This window comes from Anopheles ziemanni, chromosome X (genome assembly GCF_943734765.1).
Source record: "Anopheles ziemanni chromosome X, idAnoZiCoDA_A2_x.2, whole genome shotgun sequence".
Taxonomy (NCBI): domain Eukaryota; kingdom Metazoa; phylum Arthropoda; class Insecta; order Diptera; family Culicidae; genus Anopheles; species Anopheles ziemanni.
Window position 1 is genome coordinate 810372 of NC_080707.1, and position 17875 is coordinate 828246.

A 17875-nucleotide genomic window follows, 5' to 3' on the forward strand; every position below is an offset into this window, starting at 1 on the left:
TTCGAATCTGCAGGGCTGACAATTTCAAGAGTATAATAAAGAAATCCAACTTCACAATGCATAATGCAAAAATTCGAAAATTTAAAAACAAAAACCTTACTTGAAACACATGTTCCGATACCTTTTTCATAAGCAATCTCGATAAGTTACAATTTCACCACACCGACGTTCTGCAGTTACTATGTTCACCACTAATTGAAAATATGTAAATTCTATTAAAAAAAAACGCTCTTAATCCTTAGCTGGTATTTTACTTATATGAATGAATAATAATGCAGTAAATTCCGCTATTTACTAAGTTTACTTATGCTTTTAATCAACTATGCTTGACGTCCCGCGACTGTCGCGGATTGGCTGTTGTGGATTGGCTAGGTAAAGACATACCGCTCGCTAGTGGTAACGGTACTGTTTTGGTTAAATTCGAAGTATGCATGATCCACCTCCATGCACACGCGCAGGGCTGCTTCTACGTTCTGCGTGAAGCGTGCGTACGAGCAGCCCTACTGCATGGCAAGCAGATGGTGCCACGGGCAGTGCATTGCGCTTGAAAACACACAGGAGTAAGCGAAATGTGAAGAACGTGCAGGTCATGGAGTGAGCGAGAGACCGGCGTCCTGTGGACCGCAGCGAACCATCATCATAGTCGTCGTTGTCGTCGTCGTGCGGACCATTTCGGAGCGATTCGGTGAGCGTTAGCACTGTAACGCTGCGATGTTGATTATCCCGTTGCAAAAACTCCATCTTTGACTTTCTCGGTGTAGCGGCCGCGCACGCACGCACAGGACACACAATTACCGAATATTTTTGTGGTGCATTGTATTTTAATGAGTGTTGTCGAGCGGAGAAAAAGGTTGCATTTTAAAATTAGAGCAAATAGCAATTAAAACGACGAGAAAAACGGGTAACGTCAATATAAAGGCAAAGTTGAAACGTGTTTTAGGGCCACAGACGGCCGCCATAAGTCCGCGCAGTAAAAAATTGAACATCTGGGTCGCAGGCAGGATTCAACTATCACGAACCTTCGTTGGCGTTTCCCGTGTAAACGACCACCAGTGAAATCCCTCGGGCTGTCATCGAGCACAAGTTGTTTTAAGAAATGAAGATCGCCTCTTTTACCAGCAGTTAATGAATGGTAAAACGCAAAGCTCTGCTGCGTCCGATCACGATCACCCATGGCAATGATTTAGTGGGCTGCAGCAAAAACAAAACTCGTCCAGTTTCCATCTTTCAATCTGCATCCAACTCATCTATCTGCAATCTACCAACTCAGAAGAACAGCTAATAAAATCGTATTGGACCTATTGCGAGGAACAAGTGTTTGAGAACGGGTGAAGCTCCGACCACCATTGTTCTGCTTAGGACGGAACAGGTGACTTCCAATCCGGTACTCGTTGTACCCGAATCGGCGAAGGCGTCTTTGCGTGTCAGTGGACGAGGGGATTCTAGTGACCACGACGACAGCAACGGCAGCAACGACGGCGTCGACGGCGGGTGCAGCGAGGCGAATGGTGGGCGTGGTGGTAAAGGAGAAGGGCAGCAGTGGCAGCAGCACCGGCTCGACAATGTCGCGAAGCGTACGCGCGGAAACGCGCGCCAGCAAGAAGGACGACGTGAAGAAGCTGATGCTGTCGATGGACCGCGTCCGGCACTGGGAGAAGAAGTGGGTCACCATCGGCGAGACGTCGATGAAGATCTACAAATGGGTACCGATCTCGACCAACGACAAGAAGCCGAAGACGACGACCGGCACTGCCAACGGGACGCCGGGGACGACGAATTCTTCCGGTGGTGCTGTCGGTGGTGGTAAAGCGGATGGCAGTGGTGCCGCCTTACCGGGCGGCGGCACGAACGGAGCCACTAATAGCAACAACAACGGCAACACGAACGCCACCAACTCCTCCTCCTCCGTCACCGCTAACGGCAACAGTAGCAATAGTAACAGCAACAGTAGTGAAAATAAGGAAAACAACAGCAGCCGAAAGCAACCACTACCGAATGTCGGCACGGACTCGAACTCCAACTCCAACTTCGGCCTCGCCGAGGACTCCAATACCTGTAAGGAACACTGCTTGGAACTTACAATATGCTCAACGAGAAACGGAATCAAAAAGAAACTGTTTCCTTGCTTAGCTGTAATCTTTATAGTTCACTCTTTTCTTATTTAACTCATTTTCTAAGCTGCTCGTTCTCGTTGCACAAATTGTATCGCATTGAAACCAAAGTCTAGCATTAACCGCTTGTTTGTTCTATGCTTTTCCTTTTCCACGGTCGGTTTAGGTTTCTCCATCGTGAGCGACTCGCAGGGCGCCACCGACTTTGTGTCCAACATGTTCTCGGAGGACTCGAACTCGCAGGGTAGCGACAGCGCGCAGCCAAAACGGATGAAAACAGAGTAGAACAAGCGACTGCTGTTCTCAAATCGCCACCGTGCTGCGTACTTCATCGTCGTCATCGTCGGCATCCTGCTTTAGTTTGCTTACTGCAAAACAACACACAACGCTCTCGACGGATCAACCAATTCCCATCATGCCACCGCAATCAACCATGCTCGCCAAAGTGTGTTACATTTCCGGTTCCAGTCTCGCAGTGCCCTGTAGCGAGGATAAAATGGATACTCTCATTAACAGCGTCAAGATCGCGCAATGAACGACGCCAACCCAAACTTTGATGTACCAAGACTATACGGGAAGGGGAAGCAGGTTGCGAAAAGAGCTGTATAGGAACTCTATTGCAAGTCACAGCACGAGGCACAAAACAAAAACCATTCTTGCGAGGAAATTATATGTACAAAACAGGATGCATTAGAAAGCGAATTAATTCCACTACTTTGCAGAGGTACCACGACACGACGGTGAAGCGATAGACACATAGAACTTAGAGTGTAAGAGTAAGCTTTTCCTTAGTTTTCTTTTACCTTGATTAACGTAGGTTACATTATGTATGATTTTTTTTTATAGATCCAGATATTATTTGTTTGGCTTAAAACGTAGGTTGTAATGTGTAAAGTTATTTTTCGTATCAGGTTTTTTTTTATGTTTCGCGTACCAGCTCGAGATAATAGTGATCGACTACGCCATAGTGGACGGTCGAAGTTTGGCATAAACCGGCAGCACATCCGAACGGAAGGAACGCCGGTGATGAGGCGCCCGGGAGGAAGAAGGAGATTTGCATTTTCAATTGTAAAAAACAATACGGCAGTAACGGATATCGTGAAAGAGCCCGAAAGGGGCGAGGAGAATAGTGTGCACGATGAGTTTTTATAGTAAGATGTTGAATTATGAGCAACCTGAAATTAGGTAGGCTGGCATAAAATCCCCTCCAACCTCTCCAATCTTCCCCGAGTCCCAGCGAAAGCGAAAAGAGTTGGAGTGTTAACCAAATGAACGAATCATGGGAACCGGAAAATATGGAAAACAGAAGGAATTGAATGAAATCGACAAAAACCATGGAAACGGTTAGGGGGATGCAACTTTCCCCTACTGCAAACTGCATGATTACCGTTTAAATAGAGAATACTTGTACTCCAATCAGTTAATACTCAACCGCATAAATGTGAACGACTTGCAATATTTCTATGCGTATTTCACTGCAACATTGCACTGATCCAATAAGAGTGATTAGGGATCGAAATATTGCAGTGAAATTCAGCATTCGTCTTCTATCAGCTTTAGCTAAAGGAAAAAAACATCATAATGAAACAACGGCACAAACCAACTCCCGGTATTCCTTGCCACGACCACGCTCTGCAAAATACTCGAAAAGATTTTCCTCAAAACAATCTTGCATCTTCTTAGACAGGTTGGTTCATCTTAAACTTTTGAAATGTATCATCCAGGTTCAATGAAACCGAAGCGTTCGCTTTTATCGTTTGTAGTGGGTAGTCAGAATGTGCTCGTGATTGCATCGCAACGGATGAGACTATGGGAAAAAAACATAAAACGAACCATTTAACCGAACGAAAATGAAGAAGCAAAATACCTATCTCTTCTGTTTTCTGAGCCAACAATCAGTCTGTCAGTCATATCTACCTTCGAACCCAAAAGTCCACAATAACACTTCTCGACTGGATAGTAACCTAGGAGCTCCGAGAAGAAATTGAACCGATGGGTCATAAAATATAAAATATTGATCCAGCATTAAATAGATAAACGGAACTATACCTTTTCCTTAAAGATGCCAGTTTCTGGAAATAAGACAGTTAAGCATTGTGGTACACTTTAAAACCTTAAAAAACCTATAGAACTTTTCCAATCCCTTTGTTAAGCTGGATAAGATATTTGAAGTTGAGAAGTACAATGAATTGTATAAGAAAGCAGATTCTTAACCATTGGTTAGTTCACGAGGCAGTCTTTTCGATAGCAAAATTGATTTCATTTCATTCGGTCGCGTTATTAGTCAATGAAATAGACGCTAGTTTAGTTTCTATGACTTACACAACTTCCCTTGCGGCACTAGTTAGCCTTCTTTATTGGTGGAGTGACTCGCCCACACTCGTTAACCCCTTTTTGTAAAAGCGGTAACCATCTCTTTCCGCTGTTTTCGATTCGATCCAAACTTTTGCGACAAACTAGGCCGAGTGGATTACGATACAGTTCCACTTTTACGCGAATGTGACTTTCCGCGAAGTATTATTGAGGTGAGCAAATGGAAAGAATAAAATAATAAAATCCCTCACTATTAGGGACACACAACTAAACATCAACAATCATTGCATTATTGGGAAATTGCTTTTATTACCATGACCCAGTTTTGGATGCCGAGGGAATGCAGCAATTGTGAGATATATTGTGATTATTTTATTAAAGATTTCATTTCATTCGTGAAACAGAGGATATGCTGGAAATTATACTGATTATGAAATACGAAACGAAATTTAACTGGACACAGGTCATAACGATTACGTGGGTGTGTCCTTTTCTGCCATGCTTTTCTGCCTGTTTTTCTTCTAGCGCTGCTCAGGACCCCTACCTGAATGAGTGTTTTTTGTTGGTGTGTTGTTTGAGAAAAGCTAGTTAAAATATCGGCGAATGGGCGGATAGTGTGTTTTGCTTGCTACATTCTCGTCTTCTTGTTTCTTTGTAGATCACATATGCTCAATTTGATTGAGCCTTGGTAATGATGCCAATTAGGACGAAGAAACAAAAACCAGCAGGAAACCAAACCTAATTGTATCCGCTTTTCGTACACTCCGGGCCACACACACTACACCTGTCTGTCCTGTAAACGTTGATTTGATTTCCTGTGCAGCTGTCCCTGTCTGTGTTCGGTGCTATCTTATAGCAATCTTTTATTATAAATTTAAGTTTCGTCTATCCATGCTTCGTTTTGCCTTTCCCTGTGTTGTATCTAAACTCATGTGATTGATTTCGTGTTTTGCGAGTTTTTTCCTTCCTTATTGTTAACATGCCCTTACTATTCTGAACGGACGATGGTCTTCCGAGGAAAGGCGATACAAGGTGAAGGAGAAACAGTTTAGCTGCAGCAGGTGGCCGGAGTCGGATCTAGCCCGGAGCTCTTGGTGATCGCGAGCCGCGTGAACTCCTCCGCGACCGTCGGATGGATGCCGACCGTGTTGCGGAGCACCTTCATCGTGAGCCCACATTTGAGGGCGGCCGCGAAGCCCTGGATGACCTCGCCGGCGACCGGGCCGAGGAAGTGCAAACCGAGTACGCGCTGGTCGCCTTCGCGCAGCGCCACCGCCTTCAGATAGCAGTAGCGTACGGAGCGCTGCGGCACGAAGAACTCGGTCGGCTTGTAGTAGGCGTGGTACACTTCGATGTTATCCTTGCCGTGGGCCGCTTCGGCGTCCTCCTCGCTCGAACCGACGCAGCCGTACTCGAGCGGCGTGAAGACGGTGGTGGCGACGTCGCGGTAGTCCATCGTTTCGTCCGATCCGCCGAAAAGCCGGCGTGCAATGATGCGGCCCGCGTGGATAGCGACTGGCGTCAGTTCCGGCTTGCGATACAGAACGTCACCGACGGCGTGCACGTGTGGGACGTTGGTCTGATGGTCCGGCATGGCCACGTCCAGCTTATCCGACTTGCCGCCTTCGGCCGTGGCAACCCCAGCGTTCTCTAGGTGCAGCGTACCTGTCTCCGCTTGACGCCCGATGGCGAACAGCACCGTATCGAAGACTTCCTCGCCCGTCTGTGTCTGCCCGTCCTCGGTTGCTGTCTCGTAACGCACCAACAGGCGCCCATCCGCCTGCTTTTCAACGGCTAGCGGGCGTGTGCGGTGATGGAAGCGGATGCCGCGTTCCACCATCGAGTCGCCAATCATCGTAGCCATCTGCTGGTCGAAGCCACGCAGCAGAATCGATCGCACCATCACGCTCACATCGTAGCCCAGTCCCTTCAGGAAACCGGCACACTCCAAACCGATGTAACCGGCACCAACGCACAGCGTCTTGCCGGGGGCGTGCGGCAGGCTGAAGATATCATCGCTCGTTATGCCGTACTCGAGGGCACCGGGAATGTCCGGATAGCGGGGTCGGCCACCGACCGCAATGACCACGTGTTTTGCGCGCAATTCGCGTTCCGTCTTGTTCTTCAATACCGCCACCACCGTGTGCGCATCCTTAAAGTGACCGAGCCCGTTCACGTACTCCACCTTCTGGTCGCGCAGGTCCACACGCGTCACCCAGTTGACCGACTTGACGTGATTCTGTACCGACTCGGTCAGTTTCTCCCAGTCGTGGCGCACCGAGGCCGGGTCGGTAAACTGCCATCCGTACGGCTGTGAATCATGGATCGCCTCACCCAGCAGCGACGCCTGGTGCATTAGCTTTTTCGGAATGCAGCCCACGTTCACACAGGTTCCACCGAGGCCCCACTTGGTTCCGCGTGGCGACGGCTGCACGTAGTCTAGCACCGCCACCTTAGCTCCCAGCTGAACGGCCTGTTTAGCGCAGGCAAGCCCACCGGAACCGCCTCCAATCACCACCAGATCATAATCGAAGTTTTCCTCTGCGAAAGAATGAACCAATAGTTAGTTTTGGTGTTGTTGATGTTGTTTTAGCAATTGTTGAAATAATATACTAAATGGTTAAAGACAAATGTTTATCCGCATTTATACTCGGACGTTCCCAAAAGATTGCTACTAACCAACGCGTATTGGGCATTTCGATGATGACGGTGCCAAAGAATGCAGCAATTGTAGCAAAAGTAAACGCCGTGACACGACCAAGCAAAAGGATGCCGATTCGATTACTGACATTTTAAATCGATTTGCTACGCGTTGCTGAGTTTAATTACATTTTAACAGTTTTACAAAGATGTATCCGGGTATAACGTCCAGCAGATGAAATGTGGTGCCAAGGAAATGAAGCGTCAGCTGATAGTGTGCGGGAATGAGAGGCGATAACACAAGCACACACTCTATTCGGGTACAAATGAAGAAGATGATAGTGCACTTTATCTTCAAGATTCGTTCGACTAAGGAAAGAGGAAACACCTTAGAAACATGTTGAACTCACTCGAAAACATCGCTGTAGACTGTGTACGGAAATATCGAACCTGCCGTACAGTCATAAAGCCCAGCACACGTCTGGTCAGGATGGCCACCGTCATGTTTGGCGTCTTGCTGGTGTTCGTGCTTTCTTATGCTCTCCTTGCGGTTCTTTTAGCTTTCGCTGGTTGTTATGAAATGAAAACGCAGGGTACTCCAGCTGTCAATCGCCCTGAAGTAACTGTCGTAACTTGCAACCGCACAAAATGTCGTAACGAATGCCAAAAATGTGACGGCACTGTACACAGTTTCGATTTCACAAAAAGTGTCCAACTTTTTCGCTTTTTCTTCGGATCGCTCACGAACTTCAACCAATCGTGCCGGCTGTCTCAGCACGAATAACTAAGCCTAGCAATGGCGGTGTTGCATCAGGTCTTTCGCGTACAGGAAACGATTTTCTCCTTTTACCATCACATCACTGGGAACAAGAGACACTTATAAGAAGAGACATAGCCGGCCGGCCCTAAAATCACTTCTTTTAGCTACAAAGCGCGAAACTTTGAAAATAAAAACAACAATATTGGCACACCGCCGAAGGGCTCTAAATGTCGGACAAAATGACAGTCGTTCCTTGAAGCGGTTCACCGGTTGTACAACTACACACTAAAGTATGCTGACCGATCAGCACGTACACAAGCATGGTAGCATACGTCTTGGTAGCATACGCCTTGAATAAAAACAGCATAAATTTCAAAAATTAATAACTAAAAGCGCAGACAGATGCTTAATAGGTTGGTTTGATACATTAGACCTTAAAGCCTTCGATACATTGTATTGCTGAGTAAGTTAAACAAGGCTTACTTTGTTTGGTAACGCGATTGTTGAGGCTATGTAGCTGTACCGTGTAATTTCATAGGACTCTATTTCATCATGGCAGAAAGATGAACAGCATGAGACTGATAATCCTGCCTTCAGATGAAATATTTTTCGTTATGTACGAGTGAATCATTTCGTCAGTGTTTCCCTCCGGAAATCACACGATGTGCATGATGATGTCTCCGCCATTTAGCAGCCGTCGATCCATTCGAGAAGCTTCTCGCGTGGAAAAGACATACTGGGAAAACGTGCCGGCTAGGATGACTTGCAAAAACACCACCCTATCGTCGGATGTGTGATTTGAAAGCCATTAGCGTGGGTTCTAACACTCTAAAAAGCCTTCGAACTGGAGTAGGACTCTGTAAGCCTCGAGCGCATTGGAATGTGTGTTGCTGCATGACGTTGCCGCTGGTTGCTTAGTAACCGAGGGTATTCCACCAACAGATGGAGGGAACAAACGAATAGCATGCTTGGAATTGTGAATCATATGGCGATCAATACAAATCTATCGACGGACGAGAAGCGTCACACTTCAACCCTTTGCTTCCCTTCACAATGATTCAATCAGTTCCTCAATCTGATAGACCACTTTGATCGTATTTATGAAACTCCCGTACCATAATTGTAATTCTCGATACTGGCATCCATTCAACAGGCGGACGAATGTTGCTAGGTTTATTGTGCAGTTTAGTTGCCGCAACCCGAGTACGCAAACGATATTGATATCATTTATCAGCTTTCGTGATTACCAAGGAAGCCCATCAAGTGGGCCCATTTGAATCATTATTGTTTAATCATGCACGATGAGGAAAGATAAGTGCAATGTCACAAGATAGTGTAGTAGGTGGGATGATTTCATATGATTCCATTTTACACAAGAAAAACCTTAATTAGGAACTTTTAGCGGATGGCATTTTCATAATTATGAAAAAAAAAACATTAATGCTTTGGACCGCTAGCATGGACTTGTCGTGAGTGTTGGTGAATTTCGATGATGGACCATTCGAGACATAAAAGAGTAGCCAAGCATGATTGAAGCGAGAGCGAAACGTCTTATGAGATGGCCAGGCTGCGTTTGCTTGTCACTTTACGGGACCAGTCGTCGCTGCTCTGACCGTTTCTTGTAGCCTTCCACCACACTTCGTCCAAACAATCGGAAAGATATTGTAATGGCTGATAGTTTTCTATTCTGTGGCTAATTTCAAACTGCGTGGAACGGAACTAAAAGTTTACTTGAGTTGTAGAGACATTGCACAACGTTACGTCACTCCCAGCAATTAGTGAAGGCTGGTGTTTGGAAGCGAGGAAAACAGCGGAAGATAAGCCAGCAGTACCGGATCGTCTTCTCTACCAGAGGCAATATTTCCCGGCGTTCCATAACCGGACATCTTTATCACAACATGAAGAGCATTCTCATTACCGGCTGCAACCGTGGCCTCGGATTGGGACTTGTTAAGGCTCTCGTTGGGTTGCCGACCTCGCGTCCCACACACATCATTGCAACATATCGTGATCCGGGGACATCGGGGGTAAGTAGGTTGTAATTGTACCCCTTTTCTCACCCTTTCCCTTCTTCGAATCGCTATTTTGCTCATTAGAACTCGACCATCTTGCTACCTTGTGCAAGTGATCCTATTGAAAGCACTATTGCACAAACATGCAAAGTCATGCATAACCTAGAACACAACTAGTAAATAATCACAGTGTACGAAAAACTTACGATTCAAAGGCGCCATATCTTCGCTTTTTAGAGACTGCTTTCACTGTTTAGCGACGGTTTTACCAATTATCACTGCACACTCTGCCGCACTAGGGTTAGGTTATGAACACCAATATGGAATGTGATGTTGAAGTTGACGGATGATTGTTGCCGGGACTGTTGGTGCTGTTTCCGCACTGTACGTCTTCTATCGAACTCACTCGACTCGCGTTTGATGGAGCTATATCGTAGTTGTATTTATTATACGCGCCGGCTCCTGTGAAGCACCATTAAAAATGTTGGGGTCACAGCGTACGTAGAGTCGCAATGGCGCTCGTGAAAACTAACCTGTACGCTTCGTAACCGGTTATGACTTTTGTAGAGTTTTGCCTGTTGTAGAGTTCTTCTTTAAGTAACGCTTCGGTTTCGAACCGGTTATGGTTATTATATGTTAACTGTTGTAGAGTTCTATCTTGTCAAAGAATTAATTTAAATCTTTTTTTAAAATTTAGGAGCTGTTAGAGCTGGCCAAACAGCATTCCAGCATCATCCCTTTGCAATTTGGTAAGGCACAGACGGCGTGAGACGATTTTAAACATTATTAATTTTGTATTACTTTGTTTACCTACAGATGTGAAAAATTTCGACCGCTATGAGGAGTTTGCCAAATCCGTTGAATCGGCCCTGCAGGGAGACGGTTTGAACGTGCTATTCAACAACGCCGGTATTTCTCCCAAGTCGACTCGGTTGAATTTCACGAAAAGCGACGACCTGGTGGACACGTTCGTCACCAATACGGTGGCGCCGATAATGATGACTAAGGCGTTTGTGCCGTTGCTGCGGAAAGCATCGGAAGGCAACAAAGATGCATCGGTCGGGTCGCATCGCGCCTGCATCGTCAACATGAGCTCGATTCTCGGCTCCATTGAGGCAAACGTAGACGGCGGTCTGTACGGATACCGAACTTCGAAGGCAGCACTGAACGCAGCTACTAAGTCCATGAGCATTGATCTGAAGGCGAACAAAATTATGGCCGTTGCGATGCACCCCGGTTGGGTCCAAACTGATATGGGTGGCACAAAGGCTCCATTGACGGTGGAGCAGAGCTGCACTGGCATGGTAAACACATTACTTTCCCTCAATGAGTCACACAATGCCGGATTTCTGCAGTACGATGGCAAAAAGTTGCCATGGTAGGATGCGTTCGAACGAAACGAGCAACAGGTAGCGTTCGGATCGAGTATTGCATTTCCTATGATGGTTGTAAGATCTCTGATGGTGCATGAATGCAGTTCTAATAAATGTTTAACTTTGCTAACTTTTGATGTCGAATAGCACTGATGATAAAACACAAATACTGTACCCCGGCGAAACTTGAAACTATACGAAACTATGAGCACAAACAATTAATTTTTAGTAGATTTGCACAAGTGCGTGTTAAAACATCAACAAATCGTTTTTGACAATGTAGTGTTACATACGTTACTGAAACGATACAAGCAGTTGTCAATCAGTTTCGCGTATGTTACTAAATAAGAATGAATGAACATTTGAATAATTTAATTGTAAATTAATCTTAATTAATCATGTAAAGTTTTGTATAAGAATCCTTGATTATTATTGAATTGCATTAAAACATAAAAAACTTTTGACAGCTGAGTGTAACCGTGTTACACACGTTATATCAATCGATAAAAACTTGTTTCATATTTCCTGGCTACAATATTTCTCTCAAACACAATTTGTCACTATCTCCCAAACTAGAAAAAAAAGAAAAAACCATTGTCTAATAGCGGCATCATTTTAAGATTCTTAAAAATAATTTTAAAATCCTGTTTTGCTGTGCGCCTGGTACCCGTTACAAGAGTTACAAATAATAATGACATATGTCAATGCGTAGCACTTCGATCAGTCAGTAACATTTTGTTCATCGCACAGTTCGGACGTGGATTTACGTGCGCCATCGTGTTGTGTTTATACTTTGTTTTAATACCTCTGTGCCTTTGAAGTAATGTTTGCAAAAGAATAGCAAAAGGCGCCCATTCGTTCGTGTGATATAATTGTGTCCAACGTCCGGTCCGTCCGGTCCGTCCGGTGATCTACATTTTGGTAAGCACATCTTCCTGTGAATGACGTAGAAACCATTCCTTCGCAAATTTGCCAACAATCAAAGTGTGTTGTAAGGTGGGAGGTGCGGCCGTCTGGTAAGTAAGTACCGGGAAGTTGCAATAGATTGCGCCAAGGCAGATGTGGCATCTTTCCGAATGTACGACTTTGCCAAGCATACCGGAACGGAAGTGTTGTGACAGAAGCGATGGGGACAACTCGTACCTGCACAACGTACCCAGGGAACCGAAGTCAGCTCAAGGAACGTGTAAAAACGTAATTGTATCGTACGATCTGTGTTGGCTCGTTTGATAATAGTTTGCACAGTCGGTCTAACCAATCATGAAAACAGATCGTGGCCCTTGCCATTGACACGATCATAAAACATATTGTTACCTTTGCAGCTTATTTACATATTGAAACAGATCTATGATATGCGTTGTTTTGCTATGCGAAAAAACGACTGTTTGCTTTGATGTTCATAGCTGTACCCTATCGTACATGTTATAACTTCTGTTTTTAGTTGATCGAAACGGAATTGTACCGTAGTAAGGGAATTCAAGTGTGCGTGTGCCCCATCAGGGCAGCGCAATGACAAACAATGTGTGTGCAGCCGGAAGAAGTAGGCTCGTGAGTGGAAAAAAGGGAAAAAATGGAAAATCGAAGGAGGTGAAGGGGTGTATTCCTCTGTAACACCCGATCGCCAATGAATAAGGTTTCGATGGAGACGAAATAGTATCCTATGGATTCAGTTCATCAATCGTTGCTACATCTTGTAGATATCAGACTACGTATCGTATCGACAGCTGCAACCGGCAAAGATCGCACTTCCGTTTCGCAGCAAAAAGTGGCTTTCATTTCAATGTGCACGTTATCTTTTACGCTTTTCTCCCTTCCCCAGCCGTTTGCCCTTTTGAGCGAGGCCCTTCGGGATGGTCTTAATCATGCATTACACTGCGAACAGCTCCATCAACTTTCTGTAACCCGAACACCGTACGGACAAGTACGATCAGCGACAAGTCAATCCCCATACCGCCGAGGCTCGCCGTGCGCTGATGACCCCAACAATCAACGGTTTTGTCTATCAATCGTAAATATCGTCGTAGCTGTTGCTGCCAAATAGAAAAGAAGTGGTCCGGAACGATGGCACAGTGCAAGATCGATTTCGGGGAGTGTCTTAAAGACTCGCCCAAGTTCAGGTGAGAGCGAAAGTGGCAGGAAGAGGGTGAGGGGAATGGATGTAATGTAGAGCATAATAAACGTGGCGAGAAAGACGCACGCTGCACGATGATGGGGTGACGCACGGTTTAGAGAAAGCAAATGCAACGCGCAACGATGACTCATGCTTCTTGCGCGTTTGCTACATGCTTTGGTTCCTTTCAGGTTGCGACTTGAGCAGGAGGAGAGCGAGATCGAGCACCTGGAGGTGCGGCTGGAGAAGATCATCAAAGCTTGCAGTGCGGCGGTGGACAGCGGCAAGGAGTACATCCGCCATCAGAGCACGTTCGCCACCTCGCTGTGGGAGCTGCAGCGGCACTTCCAGGACAGCAAGAACTCGACGAACGCGCTGGCCCAGCTCATCCAGCTGCTGCAGGAGATGAACAAGTTTCATACGACGCTGCTCGATCAGGCCAACCGGACTGTGCTGAAGGACCTCACCGGCTTCCTGAAGCGCGACATCCGTGAGGTGAAAGAGTACCGGCAGATCTTTGCCAAGGTGTCCGAGAACCTGGACGCGGCCGTGTACAAGAACTCGCAGGTCAGCCGCGGCCGCCCGGCGGACATCGTCGAGGCGGAGAACCTGCTATCGGCGACGAAGAGCTGCTTCAATCACACGGCGCTCGACTACGTCAACTACATCACGCTGTTGCAGAACCGCAAGCGCCACGAGATACTGGCGACGCTTCTGAGCTACCTGCAGGCGTGCAGCACCTACTTCCACCAGGGCTCGGACCTGTGTGAGGACTATGGCTCGTTCTTCAAGACGCTCGTCGACGAGATCGGTCTCATGCGCAGCGAGTACGGTGTGCTCGACAAGCACATGCAAAACCGGCACATGTGCGTCAACGACGCGGCCCGGACAGGCGACGGTGGTGACAATCATCCTTCCGACGGTGACCCCACGCTGGCCGGGAGTAGTTATTCAGAGTCGGAAGGTGGCGTTGACGGTGGTGGTGGTGGTGGCAACCGGGGAAGTGGTAGCGCCAGTGGAAGCGATCACCGCCATCCGGGCTACATGGAGGGCTACCTGTTCAAGCGCACCTCGAACGCGTTCAAAACCTGGAACAGGCGGTGGTTTTGCATGCGCGATAATCAGCTGTTCTACCGGAAGCGCACCGGCGAGGAGCAGCCGACCGTGATGGAGGAGGATCTACGGCTCTGCACCGTGCGCCCGTTGGCCGACTCCGATCGACGCTTCTGCTTTGAGGTGATTTCACCGACCAAGTAAGTCCCATTCGTGTCCTCTCTATCTTTACTTGCCCGTTATTATGTTCTGTAAACATTGTGTATCCGATTTGTTAAGTTGTAATGCGAGCTAATACATGTTTTGAAAGCATCGAATAGGACATATAAGGCATATAATAATGCGCAATTGAGACGAATAGTAGTTTGTATTATATTGCAAATTTTGATAAGCTAGCTCGGTGCACACCTTCATCGTTGTTTTGTGACTGGTACCCTGTTCACTTTGCAGATCGCACATCCTGCAAGCCGACTCGGAGGCGATGATGAGCGCGTGGATCAGGGCACTGCAGAAGGGCATCGATTCCGCCATCCAGCACAACAGCCCGTACAGTAACGATATGCGAGGCCGGGCCGGCGTTAGTGGCGGTGGTGGCGGAGGGGCCGGCAGTGGCGGCGGAGCTGTCGGTGGAGGTGCGGGAGGAGCGGGCGGGGGTGCCCGAGGAGGAGGAGAGTACTCGCGCGGTTCGGCGGATGGGGGCGGAGGAGATGCGGGCGGACGCGACCGGGCAAGCCGTGGTTCCGATGGCACCCGGAAAGGCTACAAGAAAATGTAAGTGTGCAGTTGCAGTTTTGTATGGTTATAGGGTTGTTCATGCATTGGTTGAGAACTTCCAAATGGTTTATTCATGTTCAGATAGATTTTGACAGATTTAACGGTTTTATGGATCACTAATCATAATTCCAAGACAAATGGCTGGCGTCAAGTTGTGTGTTGACCCCTGTTTTTGGAGTCTCAATCGATGATTTGCTTTGTGTTTTACAGCAACTGGACCCAGATGCTGAAGATCCCGGGCAACTCGCGGTGCGCGGACTGCGGCAACGCGGATCCGCGCTGGGCCTCGATCAATCTCGGTATCACGCTGTGCATCGCGTGCTCAGGCGTGCATCGGAGCCTGGGCGTGCACTACAGCAAGGTGCGCTCGCTGACGCTGGACGTGTGGGAGCCGGAGATACTGCGCGTGATGATCGAGCTCGGCAACGACGTGATCAACCGGGTGTACGAGGGGAATACGGCGCGGCTGGCGCGGTTCGACCGCGCGACGGACAACTGCGAGATCGCGGTGCGCGAGGCGTGGATCCGGGCGAAGTACATCGAGCGGCGGTTCGTGGTGCCGCTGGAGGGGCTCGGCGGGCTGCCAGTGGGCCTGCCGGACGACAGTAGCACCTCGTCGTCGACGCTGTCGTTCAAGAGCATCGGCGCGGACAGCTCAAAGTTCCCGGAGAAGTGGAGCATCAAGAAGCTGCGCCGTCGCAGCTACCGTCAGCTGCTTAGACGCCCGCACCGGGGCGTAGGTGTGGCCCCCAGCGGCACGACCGTTCCAGTCACCAACCTGGATGACGATGACGACGACGACGGCGACGATGAGCGGGAGAAAGAAGCCGACAGCTGCGAGCGGCTGGAAGATGAGGATGATGGAGAGCCGGGTGGGTCACGGGCCGTGCCGGACGCGGACGAGAAGGACGTGCGGGGCGAGCTGGTGCCGAAACAGTTCGCCGACATCCTGCTGATCGGTGACAGCATCCTCACCAACGACCACCACCTGCCGGACGAGGACCTGTTGCTGCTGAACTCGGACCAAGAGTCGACCAGCGGCGAGGAGGACAACGCAATCATGGCGTGCGAGGAGCTCGAGCGTCTGTCGCCCAACTATCTACTGTACAAGGCGGCCAGCGGCCACAACCTGCCGGTGATGAGCCAGGCGCTCGCGCTCGGCGCCGACAAGAGCTGGGTGAACGCGGACGACGCCGACCGAACGCCGCTGCACGCCGCCGTCCTGTCCGGCTCGGTCATGTCGTGCGAGTTCCTGCTGCTGAACGGCGCCTCCATCAACGCGACCGACCGGCACGGCCGCACCGCGCTCCATCTCGCCGCCGAGCAGGGTTCTGCCGCCCAGGCCTACCTGCTGCTCAAGCACAAGGCGCAGTACGACATCGCCGACGTCGACGGGCGCCGGCCGATCGACATCGCGGTCGAGAAGGAGGACGCCGACATCGTCACGCTGCTGCGGCTCACCCTGCTGAACGACGAGATCGGCTCGGGCGAGGACGGTGACTCCTACACCGGCGGTGACTCCACCTACGTCGCCGTCATGAACGAGTTTTCCCATCTCGCCAGCAACCAACCGCAGCGCCTCCAACGCAATCGTCATCAGCAACAGCAGCAACAGCAGCAACAGCAACAGCAGCAACTGCGCCAGCAGCACGTCAACGCCGACATCTCCTCCACCGTCACCGTTGCCGTCACCGATCTCGATGCACCGCTGACCGAACCAAACGAAAAAGCATAGGTCACACACTCACACACAGCTACAGCCAACGGTGCCCTTGTTCGAGATGTGCTTCCAGATGTCCATTTCCCATCTCACCACCGAGCTGGTTTGCTTTCCAAAACCCTGTGCCCTAGGGGCGATTCTCAATCGCAACGCCCAATGCTGAATCTCTATTGTGCAAAACGGGCTTTTTTCTTCATCACTTTATTCGGCTGTAGTTGTAATTTTATTACCGTTACTAAACTTCATGCGCTATTTTTCCGGCCCTCATTTCCATAAACAATCTGAGTTCGTTGTTGAATAGCATTCAAATGTTTCATGTTTGTTTTCGCTTAATATGTTCTGCAATGCAAACGCAGCAAAACAAACAAGAACAAGTATGCGAATCTCTCTACTACGATCTTGTTCAACAACTGGCGCACGATTCCTTTTTTTCTAGTTCCAAAAACGGTGGCTCCAAGAGCATCGGCTTACAAAAATACTAGGATTATTCCATTCCTTTGGAGGAGTAGATAGAGTATCGAAATTGCTGAAAAACAAAAGCTGAAATATTTTATGATTCTTACCATTTGCTAATCGATTCTTCCATCATTTGTTTTACCTTTGCAGTTATTTATTCGGAGCATTCCTCCAATACTTTAGCTTGCCTTTTTTTGGTGAAATAGTTTCACTGCATAGTTTCTTCACACATGTGGTTTTGTTTTAGAAAACAAAACAATGAAATCATTCGAAAACACGTTTCTTACTGATAGCTATAGTTTCTTACGCTCACCATTCGATCCGCCACCGTTTCGCGACGCAAACAACAGCAGCCCTCCACCCCCCCCCCCCTCAAGCTCCGCCCAACCAAAGCCAACATTGGGGACACGGAACGTTAAGCTGCTTGTTCCCGTCACGCAAAACAGAGGGTTCAACATTCCGCATTGCAAGCAAAGGAACAGTATTGCCCGATGTTTGCTGCCTTCGATAAGCACAAGGCAGGACGCAAGTATTCTCCAGAAGTTCTCGAAAT

General features: G+C 48.2%; 4 protein-coding genes across 5 annotated transcripts; 3 read left to right on the forward strand and 1 right to left on the reverse strand.

Annotated features, from left to right (window-relative positions):
* The first annotated feature begins 661 nt into the window (after positions 1 to 661).
* LOC131290405 (B-cell CLL/lymphoma 7 protein family member A) lies at positions 662 to 2657 on the forward strand. The gene is made up of 2 exons (XM_058319560.1): positions 662 to 2055; positions 2278 to 2657. The coding sequence occupies exons 1-2, from the start codon at positions 1506 to 1508 to the stop codon at positions 2394 to 2396; spliced, it is 669 nt and encodes a 222-aa protein (XP_058175543.1). The 5' UTR covers positions 662 to 1505; the 3' UTR covers positions 2397 to 2657.
* Positions 2658 to 5154: 2497 nt separating this feature from the next.
* Positions 5155 to 10191, reverse strand: LOC131291244 (thioredoxin reductase 1, mitochondrial-like). Of its 2 annotated transcripts, none has more exons than XM_058320430.1 (2): positions 10043 to 10191; positions 5155 to 6965 (listed from the first exon to the last, which is right to left on the reverse strand). In XM_058320430.1, exons 1-2 carry the CDS (start codon positions 10056 to 10058, stop codon positions 5473 to 5475), a joined length of 1509 nt encoding a protein of 502 aa, XP_058176413.1. In that variant the 5' UTR covers positions 10059 to 10191; the 3' UTR covers positions 5155 to 5472. The 2 variants fall into 2 exon arrangements, with proteins under 2 accessions (XP_058176413.1, XP_058176412.1); XM_058320429.1 differs by lacking the exon at positions 10043 to 10191 and adding an exon at positions 7475 to 7566.
* LOC131291245 (C-signal) lies at positions 9420 to 11233 on the forward strand. Its single transcript, XM_058320431.1, has 3 exons — positions 9420 to 9851; positions 10534 to 10585; positions 10653 to 11233. The coding sequence occupies exons 1-3, from the start codon at positions 9723 to 9725 to the stop codon at positions 11216 to 11218; spliced, it is 747 nt and encodes a 248-aa protein (XP_058176414.1). The 5' UTR covers positions 9420 to 9722; the 3' UTR covers positions 11219 to 11233.
* A 1852-nt stretch (positions 11234 to 13085) lies between these two features.
* Positions 13086 to 16881, forward strand: LOC131290426 (arf-GAP with coiled-coil, ANK repeat and PH domain-containing protein 2). The gene is made up of 4 exons (XM_058319580.1): positions 13086 to 13326; positions 13511 to 14572; positions 14823 to 15143; positions 15357 to 16881. Exons 1-4 carry the CDS (start codon positions 13271 to 13273, stop codon positions 16879 to 16881), a joined length of 2964 nt encoding a protein of 987 aa, XP_058175563.1. The 5' UTR covers positions 13086 to 13270.
* Positions 16882 to 17875: the final 994 nt, after the last annotated feature.

Bases quoted from the DNA above. Each gene is read 5' to 3' on its own strand.
- LOC131290405 (XM_058319560.1), top strand. From the start codon at position 1,506: ATGGTGGGCGTGGTGGTAAAGGAGAAGGGCAGCAGTGGCAGCAGCACC. The intron at 2,056-2,277 runs GTAAGGAACACT...CGGTCGGTTTAG, and splicing joins CGCCGAGGACTCCAATACCT to GTTTCTCCATCGTGAGCGAC.
- LOC131291244 (XM_058320429.1), bottom strand. From the start codon at position 7,529: ATGACTGTACGGCAGGTTCGATATTTCCGTACACAGTCTACAGCGATG. The intron at 6,966-7,474 runs GTGAGTTCAACA...ATTCTTTCGCAG, and splicing joins GTCTACAGCGATGTTTTCGA to AGGAAAACTTCGATTATGAT.
- LOC131291245 (XM_058320431.1), top strand. From the start codon at position 9,723: ATGAAGAGCATTCTCATTACCGGCTGCAACCGTGGCCTCGGATTGGGA. The intron at 9,852-10,533 runs GTAAGTAGGTTG...TTTAAAATTTAG, and splicing joins GTGATCCGGGGACATCGGGG to GAGCTGTTAGAGCTGGCCAA. The intron at 10,586-10,652 runs GTAAGGCACAGA...GTTTACCTACAG, and splicing joins CATCATCCCTTTGCAATTTG to ATGTGAAAAATTTCGACCGC.
- LOC131290426 (XM_058319580.1), top strand. From the start codon at position 13,271: ATGGCACAGTGCAAGATCGATTTCGGGGAGTGTCTTAAAGACTCGCCC. The intron at 13,327-13,510 runs GTGAGAGCGAAA...GGTTCCTTTCAG, and splicing joins AAAGACTCGCCCAAGTTCAG to GTTGCGACTTGAGCAGGAGG. The intron at 14,573-14,822 runs GTAAGTCCCATT...TTCACTTTGCAG, and splicing joins GAGGTGATTTCACCGACCAA to ATCGCACATCCTGCAAGCCG.